The 22,613-nt window shown below is 34.2% G+C and overlaps 1 protein-coding gene across 4 annotated transcripts in view; it reads right to left on the bottom strand.

The window, feature by feature from the left end:
• CACNB2 (calcium voltage-gated channel auxiliary subunit beta 2) overlaps positions 1–22,172 on the bottom strand; it is a 219,380-nt gene extending 197,208 nt beyond the window's left edge. For 3 of the 4 annotated variants that reach the window (XM_034401955.3, XM_034401958.2, XM_034401954.3), the window contains exons 1-2: positions 20,267–22,172; positions 9,325–9,417 (exon numbers count right to left, since the gene is read on the bottom strand). In XM_034401955.3, coding sequence (XP_034257846.1) covers positions 9,325–9,417; positions 20,267–20,380 — 207 coding nt within the window. In that variant the 5' untranslated portion in view covers positions 20,381–22,172. Of the gene's footprint in view, positions 1–9,324; positions 9,418–13,080; positions 16,616–20,266 lie in introns of those variants that run through there. The other variant, XM_087892841.1, reaches the window with a different exon arrangement.
• Positions 22,173–22,613: the final 441 nt, after the last annotated feature.

Genomic DNA, 22,613 nt, shown 5'->3' on the forward strand with positions numbered 1-22,613 from the left:
GTTTCAAATTAACACAAAATCAATAAAAATTCTAAGTCAGTAAATTTCTCAATATTATCTCTAAGTCAACATTTTGTTTATTTTTAAAAAACATTTACTTTACCATAAATCCATATTCTCCTTCTAAAACTAACAATATTTGTAAATGGTAAATTAAAACCTTTGTATGTAACTTTTGTATACAATTATTCCTCTATCATTTTTTCTTACATAAATGAAAATGCAAGTTTAAAAACAATCTCAATTATTAATCTTCTATTTTAATTGTTAAAGTTATTGTTAATAAAATTTATACCCTTTGATATTTTAGACACAATACTGGATTATATTGTACAGACTATTTCCCACATAATATATTTCTGTGCTTTTGCTTGCACTCAGTTGAAATTGTCCTGTTAGCAATGATTTGAGAAGCCATAGACTTAATTATATTGATCAGAACCAAAACTATAAAAATAATAACCTGTAACATTATGACAGTAATATATAGTAGAAAAGAGGAGAAATGGGGAAAATCCTATAATGCTACTTTTTTACGTTGATTCAAAAGTAAATCTCACTAACCTCATATCTGCAGGATCCATTTTTTTAAAGATCTGTAGTTCACCAAACAAAAAGATGGAGCAGTGAGCCATGGTTGGGTGTAGAATAAATACTATTCTTAGGATCAAGACACCAATTCATCCCATGAGTTTACTTCAGTATTGGAATTGCATCCATGGTACTTTTATTGCTAATCCATTTCTTTAACTCTCTTCCTTTCAACAGCCTATCTAAGAGACACGTTTTATTCTTTGTAACCCAGAAATATATTGGAAAGAAGTTTGAAGCTTTCTCTGGTCCTTAGCCAGATAACTCTTTAAAAGCAGAACTGAACGAAACCAAATTTGATATGATAAGAAGCTGGTTAAAGAAAGACAGTTAAAAAGTGGTTCAACTAAAATATAAGGTACTAGAATTTGTCTATACTAATTAAAAACACACAAAACCAAATTATATGCACAATTCATATCACATACTTATAAAGGGGAATTCTTTAGTTTTTGTCATTTGATCATCTGTTATATATGTATACATATATACTATATGGTATCCTCCTCAGATGCATGACACAATACTATCACTTACAAAGCAGAAATGTAAAGATAGCTGCTTTTATCCCCATTTGCCTACAAATCCCTATTTTACCCATATTTGTCTATACATCCTCATTTATTTCCTTTTGCCTATGCATGCATTGTTTCCACATTTGCCTATACATCCTACTCACCATGATAAAAAATGCTCCACCTTTGACAAAACACTCCATCTTATTCCAAAAGCTAAAATATAGATGAGGTAAGTCTTTCACCAAGTGAAAGCCACCCCAACACTGTTCTTATAACAGCAAGAATATCTTCCTTTTATACCTTTATCTAGATGAATATTTGAAAGTACAATTAAAATAAGCTCTTTCTTCAGACTTTTTTTTAGTATAGCAAGACAAGAGACAAGTTCAATTTGTTTCATTTTCTAGTAATGTCTGGAAAATGTTAGCACTTTCTGTTCATTATCTACTGCCAAGGGGACAGCCTGACCTTAATATTACTTTGTTAATTTCTTTCCCATCTAGTTAGTGGAAATGAGCATGGGGGTTTTTTAAAATCCCGATTGCATGTTCAATGGTCAAAAATTTACAGGAAAATCAAAACTTGCATATATTTTTGGTTTTTGTTTATTATTTCTTTAAAAATAAATCATAATTTTGAAGATAGTTTTGTTTGTTGGGTTTTCAAAACAAACCAAAAATTTTAACAATTCCTATGTTTTATGTTAGTTAAGAAATATATGTAGGTTTTAAATATTATTTAAATTAAATATTTCTAGTATTATGCTTGAAAAAGAGCTAGAAGTCTCACACACTGAGGTCCAGTGTAGCATAGCATAGTGGATTGAACTGAACAGATCCAGATACAAGACCTTACACAACTTTACGGGTTGATTTTGGCCAACGTTTTTCTATATATTTTCTAACAGTATATCATACATATCTGGATTGTTCTGGGGATAAAATGAGGCTAGATCACAACCTATGTTCATCAACTTGGGGGGGCAGAGGTCGACCATGAGGCCCCTCACTTGAGGGGTGCCCCAGGGGTTGATCCTCTCACCCCTTCTATTCAACATTTATATGAAGCCGCTGGGAGAGATCATCCGTGGTTTCAGGGTGAGGTATCATCAGTATGCTGATGATACCCAGCTTTTTATATCCACCCCGAATCAGCCCAGTAATGCCCTCAACGTGATGTCCTGGTGCCTGGAAGTGGTGCGGGTCTGGATGGGGAGGAACAGGCTTCGGCTCAGCCCTGCCAAGACCAAGTGGCTGCGGGGACCGGCATCTCAGTCCGATAGAGAGGTTCCATCTTTGGCTATAGGGGGTGAAGTTTTGTCCCTTGTAGACAGGGCGCGCAACTTGGGTGTCCTCCTGGACTCACGGTTGAGTTTAGAAGATCATATAACAGCCGTGACCAGGGGGGTATTTGCCCAGGTTCGCCTGGTGCGCCAGTTGCGCCCCTATTTGGACCGAGACGCCTTATGCAGTTACTCATGCGCTAGTCACTTCCCGTATTGACTACTGCAATGCTCTCAACTTGGGGCTGCCCTTGAAGACCACTCGGAGGCTTCAACTGGTACGGTATGCGGCCGCGCAGGTTGTGATGGGAGGGTCCCGATACTCCCATGTTACACCTCTCCTGCGCGACTTGCATTGGTTGCCAGTTGCCTCCGGGTGAGATTCAAGGTGCTGGTGATGACCTATAAAGCCCTACATGGCTTAGGCCCAGGATATTTGTCGGACCATGTGCAACCAGCAACAGCTTCCCATCGCCCGGTGCGTTCTCACAGAGAGGGCCTACTCAGGGTGCCGTCGGTCAGAAATTGTCAGCTGGCAGCCCCCAGAGGTAGAGCTTTCTCTGTGGGCGTGCCCACCCTTTGGAATCAACTCCCCCTGGGGCTCCGGTTAGCCCCTGACCTTCACACTTTCTGCTGCAAACTAAAGACATGGCTGTTTAAATTGCCCAGCCTGGACTGATGGGGTTTGGTTATTTTAATGAGTTTTAACATACGTTTAATTTGTATTTTAATATGTTTTTATCTGGTTTGATTTTAATTGTTGTGAGCCGCCCTGAGTCCTATGGAGATAGGGCGGCATACAAATCAAATTAAATAAATTAAATAAATAAACTTGCATCCCAAGAAAAAGGCAAGAATAAATAAGTAACAGCAGAATGGAGCATTAAAAGTCATGCATAAGTCTAAAACTTAGTACCTTTGAAAAGCTTGTTAAATCTTATTAGCTGAGAATACATGACACTCATTAGAGAAGAAAATGTAACATACCTAGGTACATCTGTGTCAATTTTAATAAAATAATAGTTCCATGTTTGAAAAAAGTTTCAGGAAATACCTAAATAGGCTTGAAGGAACTTTGAATAGTTTACAAAGATTACTCCCTCATTTTATCCCTCCCATGATCCACTCTGTCAGGTGCATTGGGCTGAGAGAGTTACTGATCCAAATCACTAGAGGAATTGCCTAATCTTGTCTTTGGTTCTCCTCAGTCTTTGCTCAAGACATTATGTGTCATGAGACATATCATCAATGTTTATATGGAATTAGTTAATTCTAGATGTCTGATAGGAAAATAAAGAAAATAGATTATGTAGAATAGCTTTTCCCAATCTATTGTCATCCAGTTCTACTGACCTGCTAAGAACACCCTGCAGCTCCAATATAAAAGGTTAGTTAAGTAACACTGTGAACAGCTGCGCTTCTTAATGCTTTAAATGTTTTCAAACAGAAAACTACAAAATTACTCTAGCATTTCTATATCTAATATGGCATTATTTCATATTCATTACACCGTAATGGGTATGAGTATAATGCCTCAGAATAGCCTTCCTTAACTTGAGCATATTTACATGCATGAATGTTTTGGAAACAATCTAAACCTAGCATCTTTTGCGTCATTTTACTATTAGCAATCTATAATAAAAATTGAATTCTGAGTGTCTAACATAAATCCTTATCATAACTTACCCAAAGAACTGAGAGTCACATAAGATTCTCCAGTCCATCTACAAAAATCAGAACCCTCACTCTCCCACACATAGAATTACGGTTTAAAATTATTATTTTATTTACAGTGGGTATGTAGCTAACCTAAACTTAGACAGTTCCAGACTCTCCTAAAGAAGGAAAATTGAACAACTGTATATAGATAATCCTCAACCTAACGGGGACCAGAATTTCCATTGTTAAGCAATGCATTGTTAAGGAAGTTGCACCTGATTTTATGACATTTTTTTGTCATGGATGTTAAGCAAATCATTACAGTTTTTAAGTGAATCATACTGTCATTAAGTGACTCTGGCTTCCCCCACTGACTTTTTTTGTTAAAAGCCAACTGAGAAAATTGCTAATGGCAATCACATTACCCCAAGATGCTGCATCTACTGAAAATACATGCCAGTTCACAAGCACTCAAATTTTTATCACATGACTGTGGGGATGCTACAATAGTTGTAACTGTGAGGATAAGTCATAAGTTACTTTTTTCAGAGCTGTTTTAACCAAACAAATGGCTGTAAGTCAAGGGCTACCTAAATTCATTATATATGAATATTTGTATAGCTAAAGGACTCTCTTTCCCCAATTACATCTACTTGCCCTATCTGGCAGGAAAGGCATGTTGCAGATCCATCTGCTAAGAAGTTCCATCTGAGAGGTGCCAGGAGACAAGCCTTTTCTGCCACATAGAACCTCATCCTACCTCAAGATCAGCCCCAATCATAGTGACTTTCTAGAAATCCTCAAAATGTGGCTTTCAAAAGTTCAGGAGACACACACACACAGCCCCGATAAGAGAGAACATGCAAATTGATTGCATCAGATCTAAGATTCTCATGCATTCTTTCTCGTGATAGTGAAGGAAAGTTTGTGTTTAGTCTACTAGACATTTTTAAAAACAATTTATTTTCTTTGTATTTTAACTATAATTGAACATTTTTTCTATTTTCTATATGCCATTGTTTTGGGTAATGTTTGTAGTAGTAAGGTAGATTATTCAATTATTAAATCAGTAGGAATATATTGCTCATAATCTAGCACAGAAGCTCATAAATATTTCAGTTGAGCATATGTATTTGTCACCAGATGTACAATGTTTTCAGACATATTCCTAGCAGTCTGTTTTAGTAAATCACAATGGTTGTTTTAAGGATTTTCTCCAAATACAATATTCCTTATCACATTTGTTTATTAGCAGTTCAATGCATACATATCACAAAACTAAAGAAATATTAAAATTGCAATCAATCATTAATTTATTAAGATGCCTTCTTATATTCACATACTCTACAGAGTAAGCTCTACCAAACTCAGTGGGGCTTAATTCTTAGGAAACATACAGTATGTATTTGTAAATATGTTTATAAATTAAGGAGATCATAGATTATTTCCAATATTGAAAGCATGGACTTCATATAGTAGAAGTCCGCTTCTTGTACTTCCCCTCTTATACCTCTATGCCTCTAACTCTTTGGAGTGACACTTAGAACTATTTTGTTCTTCTAGTTATAAAAGGCTCATTAGATTACCCTTTTCATTTTTAGATGATAAATGTCAAGTACCTTAGAAAAAAAAACTTGTTGGAAGAATTATTGTTATTAGCATGTGAATGAAAATGTCTTGTTTTTATAAGACAGAGCTTCTCTGCTGTTTTATAAATGTTTCTACTAAAATTAAGTTGAAAGGAATATGTATCCAATATATCATGCAATATTAGGATCTTTCTCTTATCTGCCATCCTCAATACACATTTAGCCTCAATTCCAACACCTTAGTTGCACAGCCAAAGGAATAGGATATGAGAAACCGGGAAGGCCACAGTATTTAATTTTATGTCACTAACCAAAAACCTAAAAGGACAAATATTAAATAACCATATTATTCTAACCTTAACCAACTGATATAAATAATAATCTTCTGCACTAAGCAGTGTTATTTTTCCTCTTCATACCCACCCCCACCCCATCAAAATAAAAGCAAACTATACTGGAAACTAGTTTACATAAAGTTATTTATATTTTGTTTTTCTTTACTCCAGCATTTTCAACCTTCAAATATGAACTATTTAATATAGTGTTTTCCTAAGCTATCTGAACTGGGCTTGCTTTTTAATATTAATAGATAAATAAAAAGTAATAATTACAAAATGTTTTTAAGTACACCACTTGCTACTAAAAAACATTGACTTCGAGTATCACCTTTGTTCTTCTTTTCTATATACTTGCAACGCACTGCTTGATTTTTTTAGGATTTTCTCAGATACAGATGTGTAACTATATAGTTTCCAGTGTTCCCTTTTTAAACAAAGAAACAACATTAGTTATTTTCCAATCATCATCATCTATTAAACTTATATGCTATGTGACTTTTAATATTTTTTTTCATATGGCAACAGATATACAGTTACACTTAAACAATAGTTCCGTTCAAAGTTACAGTGTTCAAAGTGACCATTCAAAGTTGCAATGGCACTGAAAAAAAGTGACTTATGACCATTTTTCACACTTATGACCATTGCAGCTGCCCCATTGTCATGTGATTCAAATTCAGATGCTTGGCAATTGATTCATATTTACGACGGTTGCAGTGTCCTGGGGTCATGTGTTCACCTTTTGTGATCTCATTATAGGCAAAGTCAATGGTGAAACCAGATTCATTTAACAACCATATTACTAACTTAACTGCAATGATTCACTTAACAACTGTGGCATGAAAACTTGTAAAATGGGGCAAAATTCACTTAACAAATTTCTCATTTAGCAACATAAATTTTGGGCTCAATTGTGGTCATAAATCGAGGACTACCTGTACTACTGACTCTCAAGCCAGATAGTATTATACCTTTGACTTTCAATAAAGATTTTGAAAAATATCTCATATGATTCTATCCCGAATGTGAGCTGGTCTATGTTTCCATTAATGAATATACAACTGTTTGAACAATAGTTTCCAAAGAGTAAATGTTAAGTGTCATGGTGAAATTGGAAGGGGTTGTCAAGAGATAATACCACTAAGTTCCATTTCATGCCCAATACAGCCCAATGTATTTATAAATGATTTCAATGAATGATTAGAAAATAAAATTATTAAATCTGCAGATGACATTATTGTTAAAAAGCAAACTCCAGAGAGCTAATTAGATTTAAGAAACTCTATAGCAATAAGCAGTAACCAGCAACATTAATTTCAACAAGAGTTAAATGCAAGCTCAGTATTTGATAGGAAAATTTTAAGGGCATGGGGACCAAGTAGCAGTACTTCCAAAAAATTTCCCTTCTGGATCATCAGCAAACAAGATGATGCAGCTACAAAAGAAGTGTGCTTCAACAAGAGTGCGTGATACATTTTGCATGAAAAACCAAAGACAGCTTGACAGTATGTTCAAGTACCTGAAGGGCTTTTTACAGAAGATGGGCAGACTTGTTCAAGACAAACAAAATAAGAAATAATAGACCTAAATTATAAATAATTACATCTTGGTTGGACAGTACAGAGAAACAGTAACAGCTGTTTCATAATGAAATTGACTATTTCAGGAGCAACATTTTAGAAATCTACGTACTTATTATGGAAGCCTATATAATCCTTATGCAGATTCTGATAAAAAATACAGTATTATACAATGCATTTTAGAGCATCTACTTTGAAAAAGCAACATTGTTTGGAAAGATTTCATGTGAGTTTCTATATGTCATCAATTATTTTATGTTTCTATTACTTTGTTGTATTGTTTTACTATCATTATTTGTTAAAATCTGTTTGTTTTGTATGTAGTTGTGGAAATTTTAAATTGCTCTATTTATAGTTTACATAAGCATCACAGAATGGCAGGATGGAAATGTATTAAACAAACCAACAAATGTGCAGAAGGGAAAACACTGATACTTTCTTCCATCAGGGGAAGGTAAGTGCATTTAGAAACTTCATAACCTCATTCTTTTTTTCTTTCTTATGAAATAAAACACAAACCATTTTTCCAGTTGCTTCTAAATTTCTAAAAATTAAAAAAAAAAAACCAACTGTAACTGAACTACCTTATTCAGGATCCAATCTTCTACTTGATTAAAAAAATTGAATTGGCTTATCATACTTTTATCTCTTCCAGCTTTTAAAAATCTATAAACTGTAAAAATCATGCAGTATCTTTCAATGTATCTTTATTAAGCTGTATAATCAGAACATATTTAATCACCAGATTCCAAAATCTTCATTTTTTTCTTTATCAAGCAAAAGTCTAGAAGTGGTTTCCAGGTAAAAAGTTTATTAAACGTTTTATTATTTATTATTAAAGTTTATTAAAAATTATCACTTTTAATAAAAGCAATCAGCGTTGCCATCTTAGCATGCAGTATTGTTCAATGATTAGCAAATACATAATTATCAGCACGTTAGTTGTGAGATTTTTCAAAGCATATGACTTGTCAGCAGAATTTTTTAAAGAAGATTATTATATTTCAAAAAATATAGGTTAAACTATAAAATTACAACAAAAGAGGGAAGGGGAAAAACAATGAGGAATACTGAAACCACAATTTGATGGATAATTTTTATTAAAACAAGGAATCTTATTCTTATATACAATAATTTCTGCAAGGCTTCTACAGGCAAAGAGGGAGGTGGATATAAAAACTATCACAATGAAGGGAAGAATTGTGAAATTAATGTAGTTGGCTAAGATGGCAACATTGACTGCTTTGATTAAAGGTGATAATTTGATTTTCTACATAGAAACAACTTTTAGACTGTTGCTTCAAAAAGAAAAAATGACACTTTGATTTTGGAATCTGATGATTAAATATGTTCTGATTCTCCAGCTTAATAGAGATGCATTTTTATCTTAAATTTTTATGTATTTGTTTAATCTGAAAATAGAGGATGTTTTGTTTTGCTATAGAAATATCTAGTAATATGTGTATTTCTGAAAGTGTTAATATGATGCATTTGTAGGTTATATATTTTATTCAGATTGTGATATACAGTGTTGCTGTTATTTGTATATGTTTTTATATTTAGTTTTATATCTTTATTTTGTTAAACTAAAACAAGAGTATTTTATTATATAGTTGTATCTGTATCGAAGAGTTTGAAGTAACTTTTCTATTTGTATTGTTATTATTCTTTTTGACAGCAGAAATTGTGCAATTACTACAATATTACTTTTGATATCTTGTGAAGCAATAGAACCAAATATTATCCAAACAGAGAAAAGTAACGTACCTGTCGAACAAAACTGTTTGAGGTAGTGTCAGAAGATGTACTCCCATCTGAGCCTTTAAATCTGTTTTTCCTTCTTGCACCTTTGCCGTAAGACTGTTAAAATAAAACATTAATTGCTATCATTTTACTTGGCATTAAAAATTGAATATACTATGTACACTCTAATCATGCATACTTATTTTGCTTATGCATTCAAGTAAAATTAAATAAAAATATTTTAACTTTGCATACATTTAATATTAAAAATAAAGAAGCAAAAGGCATACTTTTTGCATCATTTAATGCAATCTTGTATATTAGATTTTTCTAACTAACAATTCATAACAAAAGCATAGCTATATTGAAAAACTATCAAATTTGCATATGCCATATCATGTTTTAACAAGGAATATAGGGATATTCAGGATTCAGAAATAAAATTTCAAGAAATTCCTTCTCTATTGTTGGACAAAAAAATACAGCAAATGCCTTTTACTTCTGCATGAGAAGTTATCTATTTTACCATTATCTGAAACCATGGTTTGTTTATTCATGATTATATAAATCAATTAGCTATACTGAAAAAAAAAAACCTGTATTTTTTATTTCAATTTAACAGGGTAGTCCTTTTTTGTATATACTTGTTTTTCTACATAAAATGGATACAATGCTGTAAATGCTATTATTGTGTTCGCTCATATTTCACATTTTTTTCAGTACAGGTTTGCTAAGATGTATTGTAATTGTGATCCTAAATTATTTTCGGACCAGATTTTTCAATATTTCATCATTAGAATTTAATTTTCAGAACTACTCCTTAAAGTTACTATATAATTTACTTTTCACCATTCTATCTTAATTACTGTCATTTGAATACAATAAAATTTCTTGATCTTGTATATGTGTAACTATTGCAGATACATTTAAGGCTAAGGTTTATCATCATCTGTGATTCTATGTGGGCTTGAACATTGATTTTTTGATAATTCTTACATTTTACTTATATATATACTGTGTATGTGTGTGTGTGTTTACATACATACATACATACATACATACATACATACATACATACATACACATATATACACACACATACACAATATATATAAGTAAACTTAAGAATTATCAAAAAAGGAAAGCAATGTTCAACCCACATAGTATCATTCAGCACTATGTACTGAACTATGTACTGAACCATGACTAAATTATTTTGCAAGCAAAAAAAAAAATCTGCTTATTTCATAAAACATGATGCATCAGGACTTGGAAGTATGTAACAGATATCTAGTGTTTTCTATAGAACTGTGTAATTTTTTTCTAGGGAATTTCCTGAAATCTTACCACTATTTCTTTTTCAGCATGTTCAGTATGTTCTTCAAACATGCTCTCATTCACCTTCCTGCTCGTGGTGGTGCCACATTTTCTCCTTACAATTTACTTTAACATTATTTTCTCTTCAGACAACAACATCACCTCTTTTTCAGACCTCACTATAATTACATTAGTCTGAAAACCAATCAGAGTGATGACTAAAGTAATGTTTCCACATTTCACTCTTATCTGCTAGATAGAAAGCAACATTTTAAGGTGCTGTAATATGACAGTAAAATCCAATTATGGATCAAACCTGTTTCCTATAAGTAATGTATCAGATTAAATGCATAACCTCGGCAAAGTTTTTGGTTTATGAATTTCAAGGAGCCTTTCTTTAGGGATTCTAAAATTTTGCAATAATATTGCAAGGAATAATCAATAAATTTATGTGACTGCCATTCTATGAATAATAATAATTTATTTGGGATTAAGATTGGGAAATAAATAAATAAGCAGAGTCTTTTCTTGAGACTTCCCTTTGAAGGTAAAAATATTTCATTCCTTTTTATATGAGATAGTTGTTGCTCTAGAACTAGCAATAGTTGAAAAAAAAGTATTGCTGGATTTTGTAAATTATTTTTCTTTACAAGTTCCTTTTTGTTGGCAGATCAGCTTTAAAATAAAGAGTAATCCTCCACAAATTGTTCATACCACTCACAAGGATTGTGACCCCAACTTTAGAAGCCTGCTCTATATAATTCAGAGACTGGGAATTTCATCCTTCTGCATTTAGGAAATATGTAAACAACATTTGGGAGAAATTTAATTATTTTCTTGATTTCCACTGCCACATCTACCTTGCTCCCTAGGCAATAATATAGACATTCTGTTCTATTGTTCTTTATTATGGATTATCATATACTATTATATATATATATATATTATCACATATCATATTATCACATATCACACACACATACTGTATTATCACATATTACGTATATTGTTTTAATTTTAATTTTGCAATTAAATCCACAATTGCAAAAGTCCCCCTAAACCAGTGGGTCTCAACCTTCCTAATGCCGCGACCCTTTAATACAGTTCCTCATGTTGTGGTGACCCCCAACCATAAAATTATTCCATTAACCATTGAAAATATGTGTTTTCCGATGGTCTTAGGCGACCCCTGTGAAAGGGTTGTTTGACCCCAAAGGGGTCCCGACCCACAGGTTGAGAACCACTGCCCTAAACCCATAATTAATCTGTAATTTAAAATAAAATGTATGTTTCAATTATATTGTTATATTTGGGGAAGGTTGTAACTCAATAATAAGGCTCATGATTTGCATACGAAATATTTTAGATCCAATCCAAAGTATATTTAACTAAAACATAGTTACCTGTACACAGCCCTTGGCATGTTCATACAAGGATTCTACACTCTATGAAGCTGTAAAGGGCTTCACATTTCTGTGAGACCCTAACACTGACTGAATTTGGCATCTGAACTGATTTACTGAGAGCCAAATCACATAATAAGAATCTTTCTTATTATACAATGAAACTTTCCAGGTCTAATGAACATTGTGTGTCTTTATGAAGGAATCTAATGTCTCTTCTCTCAATTTCAGTGAGTTTCAGACAGCTTTGCAGATTCTACGGAAATGCTGTCTTGATTAGCAAAGAAGGAAACTAATATGCAAAATGACAGGCTGCTTCAAGGTGAAAACACCTTATAATGAGCTCCAGTTCCTCCAGCTCAGAATGTATTTTGTCAGAAGTTATACTGTTCTTCAAGGGAACTCATTCCATAGTTAGTGTAATTGGGAAATGTGCCTGGGTACAAAACTGATGATGCTAATGCTAATTCTATAAGTCTCAATTGGATTCTTAATACAAAGGGAATGATAGCTTATTAGCCAGATGGCTTCACCAACATCTGATTTTTCTTTAATTCTTTTTTTTAATAATAAAAACATGAACAGAATACAAGCTAAAATGGAAATAGAACAGAGAGGGTGTTATTTTGCAGCTAAAACATATTTGAAAGGTAGCACTAGAACTTTGTTTTCTTTTTGTACAAAATATTTGTTGCTCCAGAACAAGCAATATTTGAGAAAACATTCTGTTGGATCTTTTAAATTGCTTTATTTAGCAGGCTCCTATTTGTTGGCTAGAGGCATAACTCTACTTGTATTCCCAGGATGTTTTCAATATTCTGAAGTCAGGTGAAGTAAAGATAGTGGGAAGTGAGCCAATTGACAGGTCCATCTCAAACTGTTTTTGAGACATGGTGAGAGTGTGTAAGTGCCTCATGAAGAGCTACCGTCTGTCAGAGGAAACAATGATGTGTTTAGGAGCAGAAGGTTATGCTCCTAATAGATAGCAATAATTAGACAACCTTGAACAAGTAATTCAAACGAGCATTGGAAGTACCATTTTATAATGCCATGTGAATACCTTTGCATCACTTGCTTGTGCAGATCAATTTCCTCATGCTGAGGGTTCTTTAAATCCAGCTCTATGAATGGAATCCTATGCCAGTTTTCTTTCATACTTGTATTGATTTCCATTAGCAAAATCAGAAAATAATTCCTCTCATTTCTGCAGTTTCCCAGATTCTCTAACCTTTCCTTTCCATATCTCATTCCCTCCAATTCCAATAGCGTTAAAGAATCTTTAAAAGGGAGAGTCTAGGAAAAGTACATTATGATATGTTATTATTACAAGTTTCCTAAATTACTAAGAATATCCTTTGAAATGGATCTCAAAAGTGCTGAGGAGACTAGTGATAGCTATAATACACACTACAGTATTAACATTAAAACTATTCTAAGCAAACCAGGCATATGCACTGGAAAACATGTTTATATGCCCTTCCAGTTACCCAATATATTCTTCCAGCTACTCTAGGACTGAATTGACATAAGCCATGATTTAACCACTTTATTGAATGAACCATAATTGGCTATGTTTCTAAAACACACTAAGTCCTAAATCATGTTTTCCAAACCATGACTCAATTCATATAAGATAAGGCAAAAACTAAACAAACCATATTACGGTTTAGGAAAATGCATGAACCAAATGTACTTTCAGACTTTCAGCTCTGAAAATATGTATCTTGGGAAAAAATTCTTGTATGCTTAGGCAATGAAGTATATATAGTTCAAAAATAGTGCAAAGCTATGCATATTTAAATCATGATTTGTTGAATAAGCTGCAATACATGGCTCACATACCTTAAGTTAAAACTAAACCAAGCTTAATTTCATCTATTCATAGAAAAACATTTTTCTTGAATTTTAGCAGATACTGATCAAAAAGTCAGACTAGGGGGAAAAATCCAGTTGTACTTAAAGCATTAAAGCAATTTATTTTTATTCAATAATTCAAATGTTTCAAGGTTCTGTACAAAATAATAATCACAATTATACAATTCTATAATGCAACAGTCTGCATGACTATATAAATGACAATGAATGGATTTTTTAAAAAGAGTTAGTTGCTCACTGGTAATTTCATTTAAAGGATTCCAGAGAGAGGGAAAAACAGGACCCAAAAGGTATACATAATTTCTCAAGAAGTACAAATTAAAAAGTCATAATGATATATAAACATTCAAAAGGTTACTTAAACCAGAAATTGTCATATTTAGAAGACAAGTAGTAACAAGATGTACATATAAGGACAAATTACAGGACTACATCTATTTAAAATAATAAATAAGTACAAACCTCAAATTCAAACCATTAGGACTACGATTATGCAAAAATACAAATGAATAAGGATAAGAATATATGTGTGGTGGGGTGCATAATGAATGAAAGCAATTTTTTAAAAAGACATTGCTGATTTGGTGACATATCACAATCAACTTGTAAAATGTATGAGTTAAAAAAGAAACATTATGGCTGACACTAGTTATGTAAAAGATGAGGTGAGGAAGAAATGGCAAGCAGCACTAACAAAACAGTATGAACGTTAATAGCTTGCAATATACAGCTACATATTTTCTGACTCCAATATAGAAATATAAAAATCTGCATTACAATAAAGGAAATTCAGAGCTAATTTATAGAATGGCATAAACAATAAATAACACAGAATATTTGTACGTCTAAAAGCCTTTTATGAAAACAAGGTCTTACTTTCCTTATCACACATTATATGATACATCCAGAAAACTGAATATTTTCATTCAGAAAAGAATGAATATCTTCTCAAAGCTTAAAATAGATGCAAAGAAAATATGTGCATCTAGTACAACTCTTTAGTGAAACTGGACACAAGTCCTTTTTTATTATTTTTAGGTCAGAGTTTAAAAATGGTATAGAAATTCAAAACAGTCACTAAATGAAAAGTCAAAAAGATTCAGAACTCTTTTACCCACCTAAAAACTTTTTTCAAAGGGAATTATTTTACTTATGTGGCAAAAGGCACTTGGAGATATCCAAAGCAGATCAAGACCTAAAGACAGCCACAAGTATTCAGTAGTCTCCCTGCCCTTATGCAAAAACTTTTAAAATCAATGACAGCATATAAATATTATTAAAAATTACAGAATGTCAAATCCCCTTTCCTTTTCATTCCCATATATGTAAAGATTTAGCTCATATGAAGCATTCTGAACAGAACTTAGAAACATATAATTTATATAGAGGTAATTCTCAACTTATGATCACAATTCAGCCCAAAATTTATATTATTAAGCAAAACATTTGTTAAATTAATTTTGCCCCATTTTATGACCTTTCTTACCATAGTTGTTAAGTAAATCATTGCAGCTATTAAGTTAGTAACAAGGTTATTAAGTGAATGTGACTTTTCCATTGACGTTGCTTGTCAGAAGGTCGCCTACCTTCTGACCGCAGGACATTGCAACCCACATTAATATAAACCAGTTGCCAAGCATCTGAATTTTGATCACATGACCACGGGAATGCTATAACAGCCATAGGTGTGAAAAACAGTCATGTCACTTTTTCAGTGCCATTGTAACTTTGAACAACTTTTATAAGTTCAGGACTATCTGTATCATATATTTTTAGCTCAACGACAATTACATATTTGTCTTCTACACCCTATTGTAAAGGAACTGATTAATGGAGCAGCTACAGAACATAGCTTATCAAAGCTGGTACCAAAACCAAAGCACAGTTGCTTGCTACTTGAGACTACTGTGTAATTGAAAAACATTGCAGAAAGGAACAATAGCAAACTACCTTCATGCAGTTGCCAAAACAATCCACAGATGTGGTTATAAATTCAACTTGAGGGTATTTTTTTCTCTTGGCATATGATGAGTCTTGAGAGGATGTTGTCTTTTAAGACAACTTGGAAGCTGACTAAGTTAATTATGGTTAATACTTGCAGGAAAAGCCACCTACAAATTCTAGATCTATTTAAAAGAAAGTTTAAAAAGTGGCAGTCCAGTTTCTTGATGAGTTTAAAAAATAAAACAGGCTATATGGATGCAGTCACCAGCAAAACAGCTTCACTTGTGTCAAACTCTATTGGCCAAAATTTGGCTGTAGTTCTCCAACATTCAATTTTGCAAACCTACTAAGTTCTGAAGTATTTCCTCAGGCACTCAAAATAACATGACTAGATAAGCATTATTGAAAATTAGCTTGAAGCTATAGTAAACATCTGCCTGCCTGTGTCAGTGTGACATTGCAATTCTTACACCCATAGTAATTTAAACCTGTTGCTGCTGCTGCTTTCCTGTCCCATATTCTAAAGTTGCTCTATACTTTACAGGCTTGAAACTGAATAGTTGTTGCTATTACCATAAGTGGCATTAATGCTATCTCTGATCACTGTTACTTTATAGGATTAATGAGATTCAGTGTGTAATATGGTCAATGATCAGTTGCTGGCATGATGTATTATCCAAGTGACTGCAATAGTAACAGACTGCAATTAAATTCAAGTATTATTTTCTCCTCTCTGTTTTCAAAAGGTTTATCTAGGACTACTTTTAGAAATGCAGAAAAGCTGTTCAGAAATTTCAATACAAATAGGTAAATTCATCATAAATTGGATAGGTAGAAGTGGATTTTCAGATGTTGCTGAACAACAACTCTCAGCATCCCTTGCTATTGTCTACATTTCTTCAGGGCCAATTACAACTTAGAGATATACAATCTACAGTCAGTAATTAATTTTCATTGAAAAAATGTTCAAATAATGTCATTTTCTATGACAAATTCTGTCATGAAAACCAGCAAGGTCCATTACCATCTACATCACTGTGGAAAATTATTTTTTTCATTCCTGAGGAAAAAAAGCAGTTCCCTATTAGCTATTTGAACATCACAGAATTACTTTGAAGTAATGGAATGAAAATTGATGCCTTTCAGTTTCAGTAAAAACACAATGTTCTTCAACAAAAATATAAGAAATAAATGGGACAAATTGTGTAATGAACTGATTTATTGTGAAGTTCCTCTTATAGCTTTGCTGATTGCTAGTGGGCATCCATTCCCTTGGTCACTTCATAACAGATGGGGTAACTTTGTCTGTTTCATGGAGAACAAACAATAATTTGTGTAGTAAGAATTATCAGAACTCTAGAAAATTATTGACGAAGCATTCTGTTGACAATCTCTTGTAATCTGATCCTAATTATATAATCAAAAGCACTGAAAAGAATTTAAAATCAATTCTATTCATCAACTGCATAAGTTCTATTTAGCTCTAAGTTTAGCAGGAAAAAGTTCACGTATGAAAAAACTGATCACAATTATACAAGAAGGAAGAAACTGTAATTTAATATTTTATATTAATCTTAATCTTTCTTATTAAGATCAGAACAGTTTAGAGAAAAATAAACTACAGGTAGAAATAGATATAGTATATATACATGTATATATATACACATACATACATACATAATACACACATACACACACACAAATTATAGGAAAAGTTAACATTAAATAAAAGCATAGTAAATATATCTTGATCAAAAGATACATTGTAACTGTAATCCCATTTATTACACACAAAAGGATGTAACTATTTATAAATGAGCTCACTCTGCTAGCAAAATAAGTACATCCAGAGTAGTTTGATGGAAATACTCAGCATTTTTATCATTTATTAGTGAAACAAAATGTTCTTTTGGAAGACCTCTTAGCTGCATTATTAGAACTACCTTACTTTTGGTTCATATATTACATAATTTTAAATCTGAGAAGTTTTGTTGATGTTTGGGATACTTTATTACTACCATAGTAGGTTATTAATTTCCACTAAAATATGTAGTGTGTTAAAAGTTAATCACAGAATAGATTACTTCATGTACAAGATAAGCTAATGTACTATCATGGAACATTGTAATATTTAAAATATAGATTAAAATACGCAGATGAAAATTAAATGCATTTTATTAGCATGAACTATGTCTTTGCAAATTTGACCATGCAGTTGGTAAGAAATGCTATAAATTTGCCTACATGTAGCTCCCTTTCAAAGACCAATAAAAAGTAGGGAAATAAAAAAAGGAATCTGAAAGCATATACACTTCTCCTGTATACATTTATCTTACTTCAAGTTCAAAAATGATACACTTTCCTGTCAAATGTGGATTTCCTCAATTACTGAATAAAAGAGAAATTAAAGCACTGGGTGTCACCATATTGCAAAGAAAGCAGCAAGTAGAAAATTGCTAGAACGTGACAAACAATGTAGTTACCAAGTAAAACTTTCATGGTAACGAATGTTTTCTAAGGGTGAATGATTGTCCAATTGTGCATCTTCATACTTCCCATTAATATTTTGCACAATTAAAAAGAATTAGAGAAGTTTTGTCCTTACGTTAGAATATCTTTTGTGTGCATAAATAAGTGTTTTAAAAATGAAAAAAAAAAACCATCCACTTGTCTCTTTCTGTGTAACAGGATAGTTTAAGGAATTGTTAATTTCTAGTTGAATGAATGTTGAATGCATTACAAATCTTATCAGCTAGTGTCCAAAATTGTGTTTAATTGAAAAAGTAATACATATGCTACAGCTCTTTCTAGCATGCACTCATATGGAAAAGCATGTGTTTTCTTGGTGTAGTACATAAAACAGTTGCCCGTTTCCATCAGTTTCGTAGATTTGGATCTTTTGGACTATATGCATTTCACTAAAAACAAAAACTTGCTTTTAAGTTAATATGACAGAGTCTGAGCAAGTCCAAGTTTTCTTATGCAAACATTATTTAAGAAAATCTAAATCATCCTGGCCTAATCCATAAATATATGCATGTATTTTATTTCTCTACAGTGATTACTGTATAACTTTGCACAAAGGTAAAAAAATAATTGACAAAATAAATATTTGTCTTTGACAGAACATTCCAACATGCCAATCACCACCTGATTTTCAAATCAAGAACTTGTGAAAAAGTAATATCCTCTCAGAATATTCTCAGAATCTAGGAAAGTTATTGTTTCTGCACTGCCACTTGAATGCATGCTTCTAAGTAATCTGGGATTTGCATTCAGGTGTTTATTTATTACCAAATCAGATTTTTTTAATCTTGTTGCAAGAATCTTGCAACAAGATTAAAGAATGTATTGTCACATATTGTAATTCTTGCAGCTAATTAACATCACACTTCAATGCTGTGAACTACTATACACATTGGGACTTATTCCCAATATGGTATTCCTGTTAGATTTCAGCCCAAAGCTCTAACAGATTTATCTGTTAAGCAACTCTACAAGACTGTGGCTCTGTAATGTAACAAATACTAAAATCACAGCTACCTCTGCTATTGGCATATTGGTCAGAGCTGTTTAAATATCCTTGAGGTCATCCTTGAAAACACCTTGAAAACACCTTGGAACTGATGTCAAAATAAGCTTGCTGTTATTTCTGTTTCTAAACTTAACTTGTTTAGAAACAGAGCTAGATTTTTTTTTAATAATTGTGTAACCTAGCACCATTACTTCTCAATACTATCTTGTCCCAACTTAATAACAATAATTCTGAGAAAGTAAGTTATGTTCAGAAGCTATAAAAGACTATTTGGGATAAACCGAGTGCCTCACCGAGTGTGGTCAATAAGAGCAGCTCTAGCCAGATAATTACCTCTAAATTAGTTAGAGGCTGGAAAATGATAGGAAGATATTAAAAATTTCCAGAGGCAGAAGGCTGAAAGCACCTATGAAGTGAGCTGTGAAATGCACTTAATGCAAATAACAGATTCGCTAAAAAATGCAAGGAGTCTTGTTTTTGTTGCAGAACATTGAAACGGTCTTTAGAAATGGCAAGATTAGCCACATATGACTGTCAGATGATGACTTCTTTACCCACTTTATCACTGACTAAATCACATTTGGTCAGGTTCACCCAGCACATTATACTTGGTTGGCAAACAGCAGGTCTGGATTCACGCAACCTGCCCAACCCACAATCCAGGAATCTACCTTGTGGCTTTGTGTAACCTGTACCCAAACAATTCGTATCCCCTTAGCAAACTGAACCACGGCTTAGTCAACTGGCCTAAGGTGGTGGGTTCGCCCAACACGAGGGGGTGGTTACTTTTGCGGCTCTGTGTTTCGCGGCAGTTCAGCCACCTCCACACACGTGGCAGCGGCTCCTCGTGGATGCCCCCTCGCCGTGGCTGCCCCACGCTCCAAAGTCGTACCTGCAGTGCCGTAACGAGCGCCGGGGGATTCTCCAGGAAATCCATCTGCATCTCTTGCGCCGCCGCCGCTACTTCTGTGACAGGAGGCGATTTGGACGGGTCACTTTGGACCATTGGAGAAAGGAGGGGATCGATCCCAAGAAGAAGCGCTTCTGCGAAGCAACTGCAAAGGATTTCCCCCACCCCACCCCAACCCCCACCCCCGAGGTTGTTGCCTCTCCTCCTGCTCCTCTAGGAAAGCTTTGCTAATCCCTCAGGGTCGGGCCATTTTGAAACGTTTCATATGCTTCGCCTCCTTTAGGCTGACCGACTGAGGAGACGGCGAAGGAAAGGATAGGGCGGTGGTTACAAAGGGGTGGGGGGTGGGGTGGGGAGAGGAAAGGCTCCGGGTTGTCGTCTAGCGGCCCCGCGCGCTTCGCCTCGCCCTAAGCCTAAAGAAGCGCCGCTCCAGCTTCGGAGAACAACTGCTACTACGGCTGAGGGGGAGGAGACAGGGAGGCGCCTGAGGGAAGCAGAAAGGGACAACCGAGACCCTTTTCTTTTCTCTTTTCCACACACACACCAAGCAAGAGAGAGGGAATGAAACAGCGCTCTGAGGGCAACCCTGAGGTGACGGCTTGGCGGTTTTCTTTCGAAAATAAAAAGTTAGGCGAGGAGCCGCGACCAGTATTCTTCTTGCCTTGCCGCAGGGGCCGAAATAGGCGGGGGCAAACAGCCCAAGAGGCCTACGTGGAGGTCTCCCCACGGAGCCTCCCGTTCGGTTCCTTCTCGAGGGGGCGTGTGTAGAGTTGGGAAGACGGCAGCGGTTCTCGCCTCCTCTTCCTCCTCCTCCTTTGGGCGCTGGACGTGCTGCTGGGAGGATGGGGCCCACCCGCCACCCGATGCAAGGGTAGACCCAGTGATGGAGGATTTGCTTTCACGTAAAAAGACCAATTTTGAAGCAGATTTTCATCACAGGTTAACCCGTTGACCTGGAGAAGAAGGAGCTACGATGTCTGAATTCATGTATTGCACAAAGCTGATGAAATGACCAGCACGCCTCGTGTTTTATGAACAATCTGTAGTGTATGCAAACGGTGCTTTCACTTATTTTACCCGTTTGCAACATTAAGGCTGGTCTCTAACCAGGGTTTAAGGCATTCAATTTTAGGGAGCCCCAAAATTGAAGACTTCCGGAAAACAATATGAATATAAAATCTGATGATTTTTTCTTGTTGCTTTAAAAAAAATTCTGTAATTTTCAAAAACATCTACAAATTTAGTTATGCGGTAATGAATAGCCACTAGATATTGAAAGTCACAAAAGGGATCCTTTAAAAGCTAATAATATAGGTAGTCCTCAACTTAAGATGACAATTGGAACCAGAATTTCCATTGTAACTAAAGTAATTGTGAGTTGTGTCAATTTTACGACCTTTTTGCCACAGTTAAGTAAATCATTGAGGTTGTTAGGTAGATCACATAGTCGTTAAAGTAAAGCCCCCTTCCCACAGTGACTTTTCTTGTTAGAAGCCACCTGGGAAAGTCACAATCATATAGCCTCGTATAACAATCATATAGCAATCATATAACCTCAGGATACTGCAGTTACCATAAATACATGCTGTTGACAAGTGCTTAAATTTTGATCATGGGAATGCTGCAATGGTTGTAAGTGTGAGGACCAGTTATATCACTTAGTGTGGTTGTAACTGAACGGTCGCTAAATGAATGGTTGTAAGTCAAGAATGATCTATTGCTGAAACAAAAGAAAACACTGATAGGAATGTTAGCGAGTCGTGTGAATAGCTTATCAAATTTGTACTTGGAAAAGCAGTAACAGTGCACCTGGTGTGCCAGCAGCCAACTCAAGAGTTAAAACGTTGCCACATGATAACAATGGGAGAACAATGTCTTAGAAAGAAAAAAAAATGTTCAGGGCTGGAAATGTTTAAAAGTAAAACTCAAAAACTTGAAGAAGAAAAAACCAAGAGCCCCCTTTTTAAAATTTTTAATAAAATCACAAGATAACCCAAACTATAGCAAACACCAGAATATGACTTTGCCTAGAACACCAAGTAGTGCTGCACTGAGCACAAAACAACACAGAACAATTATAAATGAACCTGCTAAAATGTGATGGGCAAATTCAGTGTGTTATACATTCCAACAAGATTGATTAGTTGATACTGCATGTTGTATAAGCCCAAACAGTTAAAATTATGATAGATTGAATTGTAATATAATTCCTTTAACCATGACTTACTTTAGTGTGTGAATGCAGCCTACTTAAGGTTGCTTTCTGTCTCTGAGCTCTTCCACAATATCCCTTTGACATATTTATTTTATTATTTATTTAAAATACATG

Source organism: Pantherophis guttatus, chromosome 4, assembly GCF_059756535.1.
Source record: "Pantherophis guttatus breed Tessera chromosome 4, ASM5975653v1, whole genome shotgun sequence".
Classification (NCBI taxonomy): domain Eukaryota; kingdom Metazoa; phylum Chordata; class Lepidosauria; order Squamata; family Colubridae; genus Pantherophis; species Pantherophis guttatus.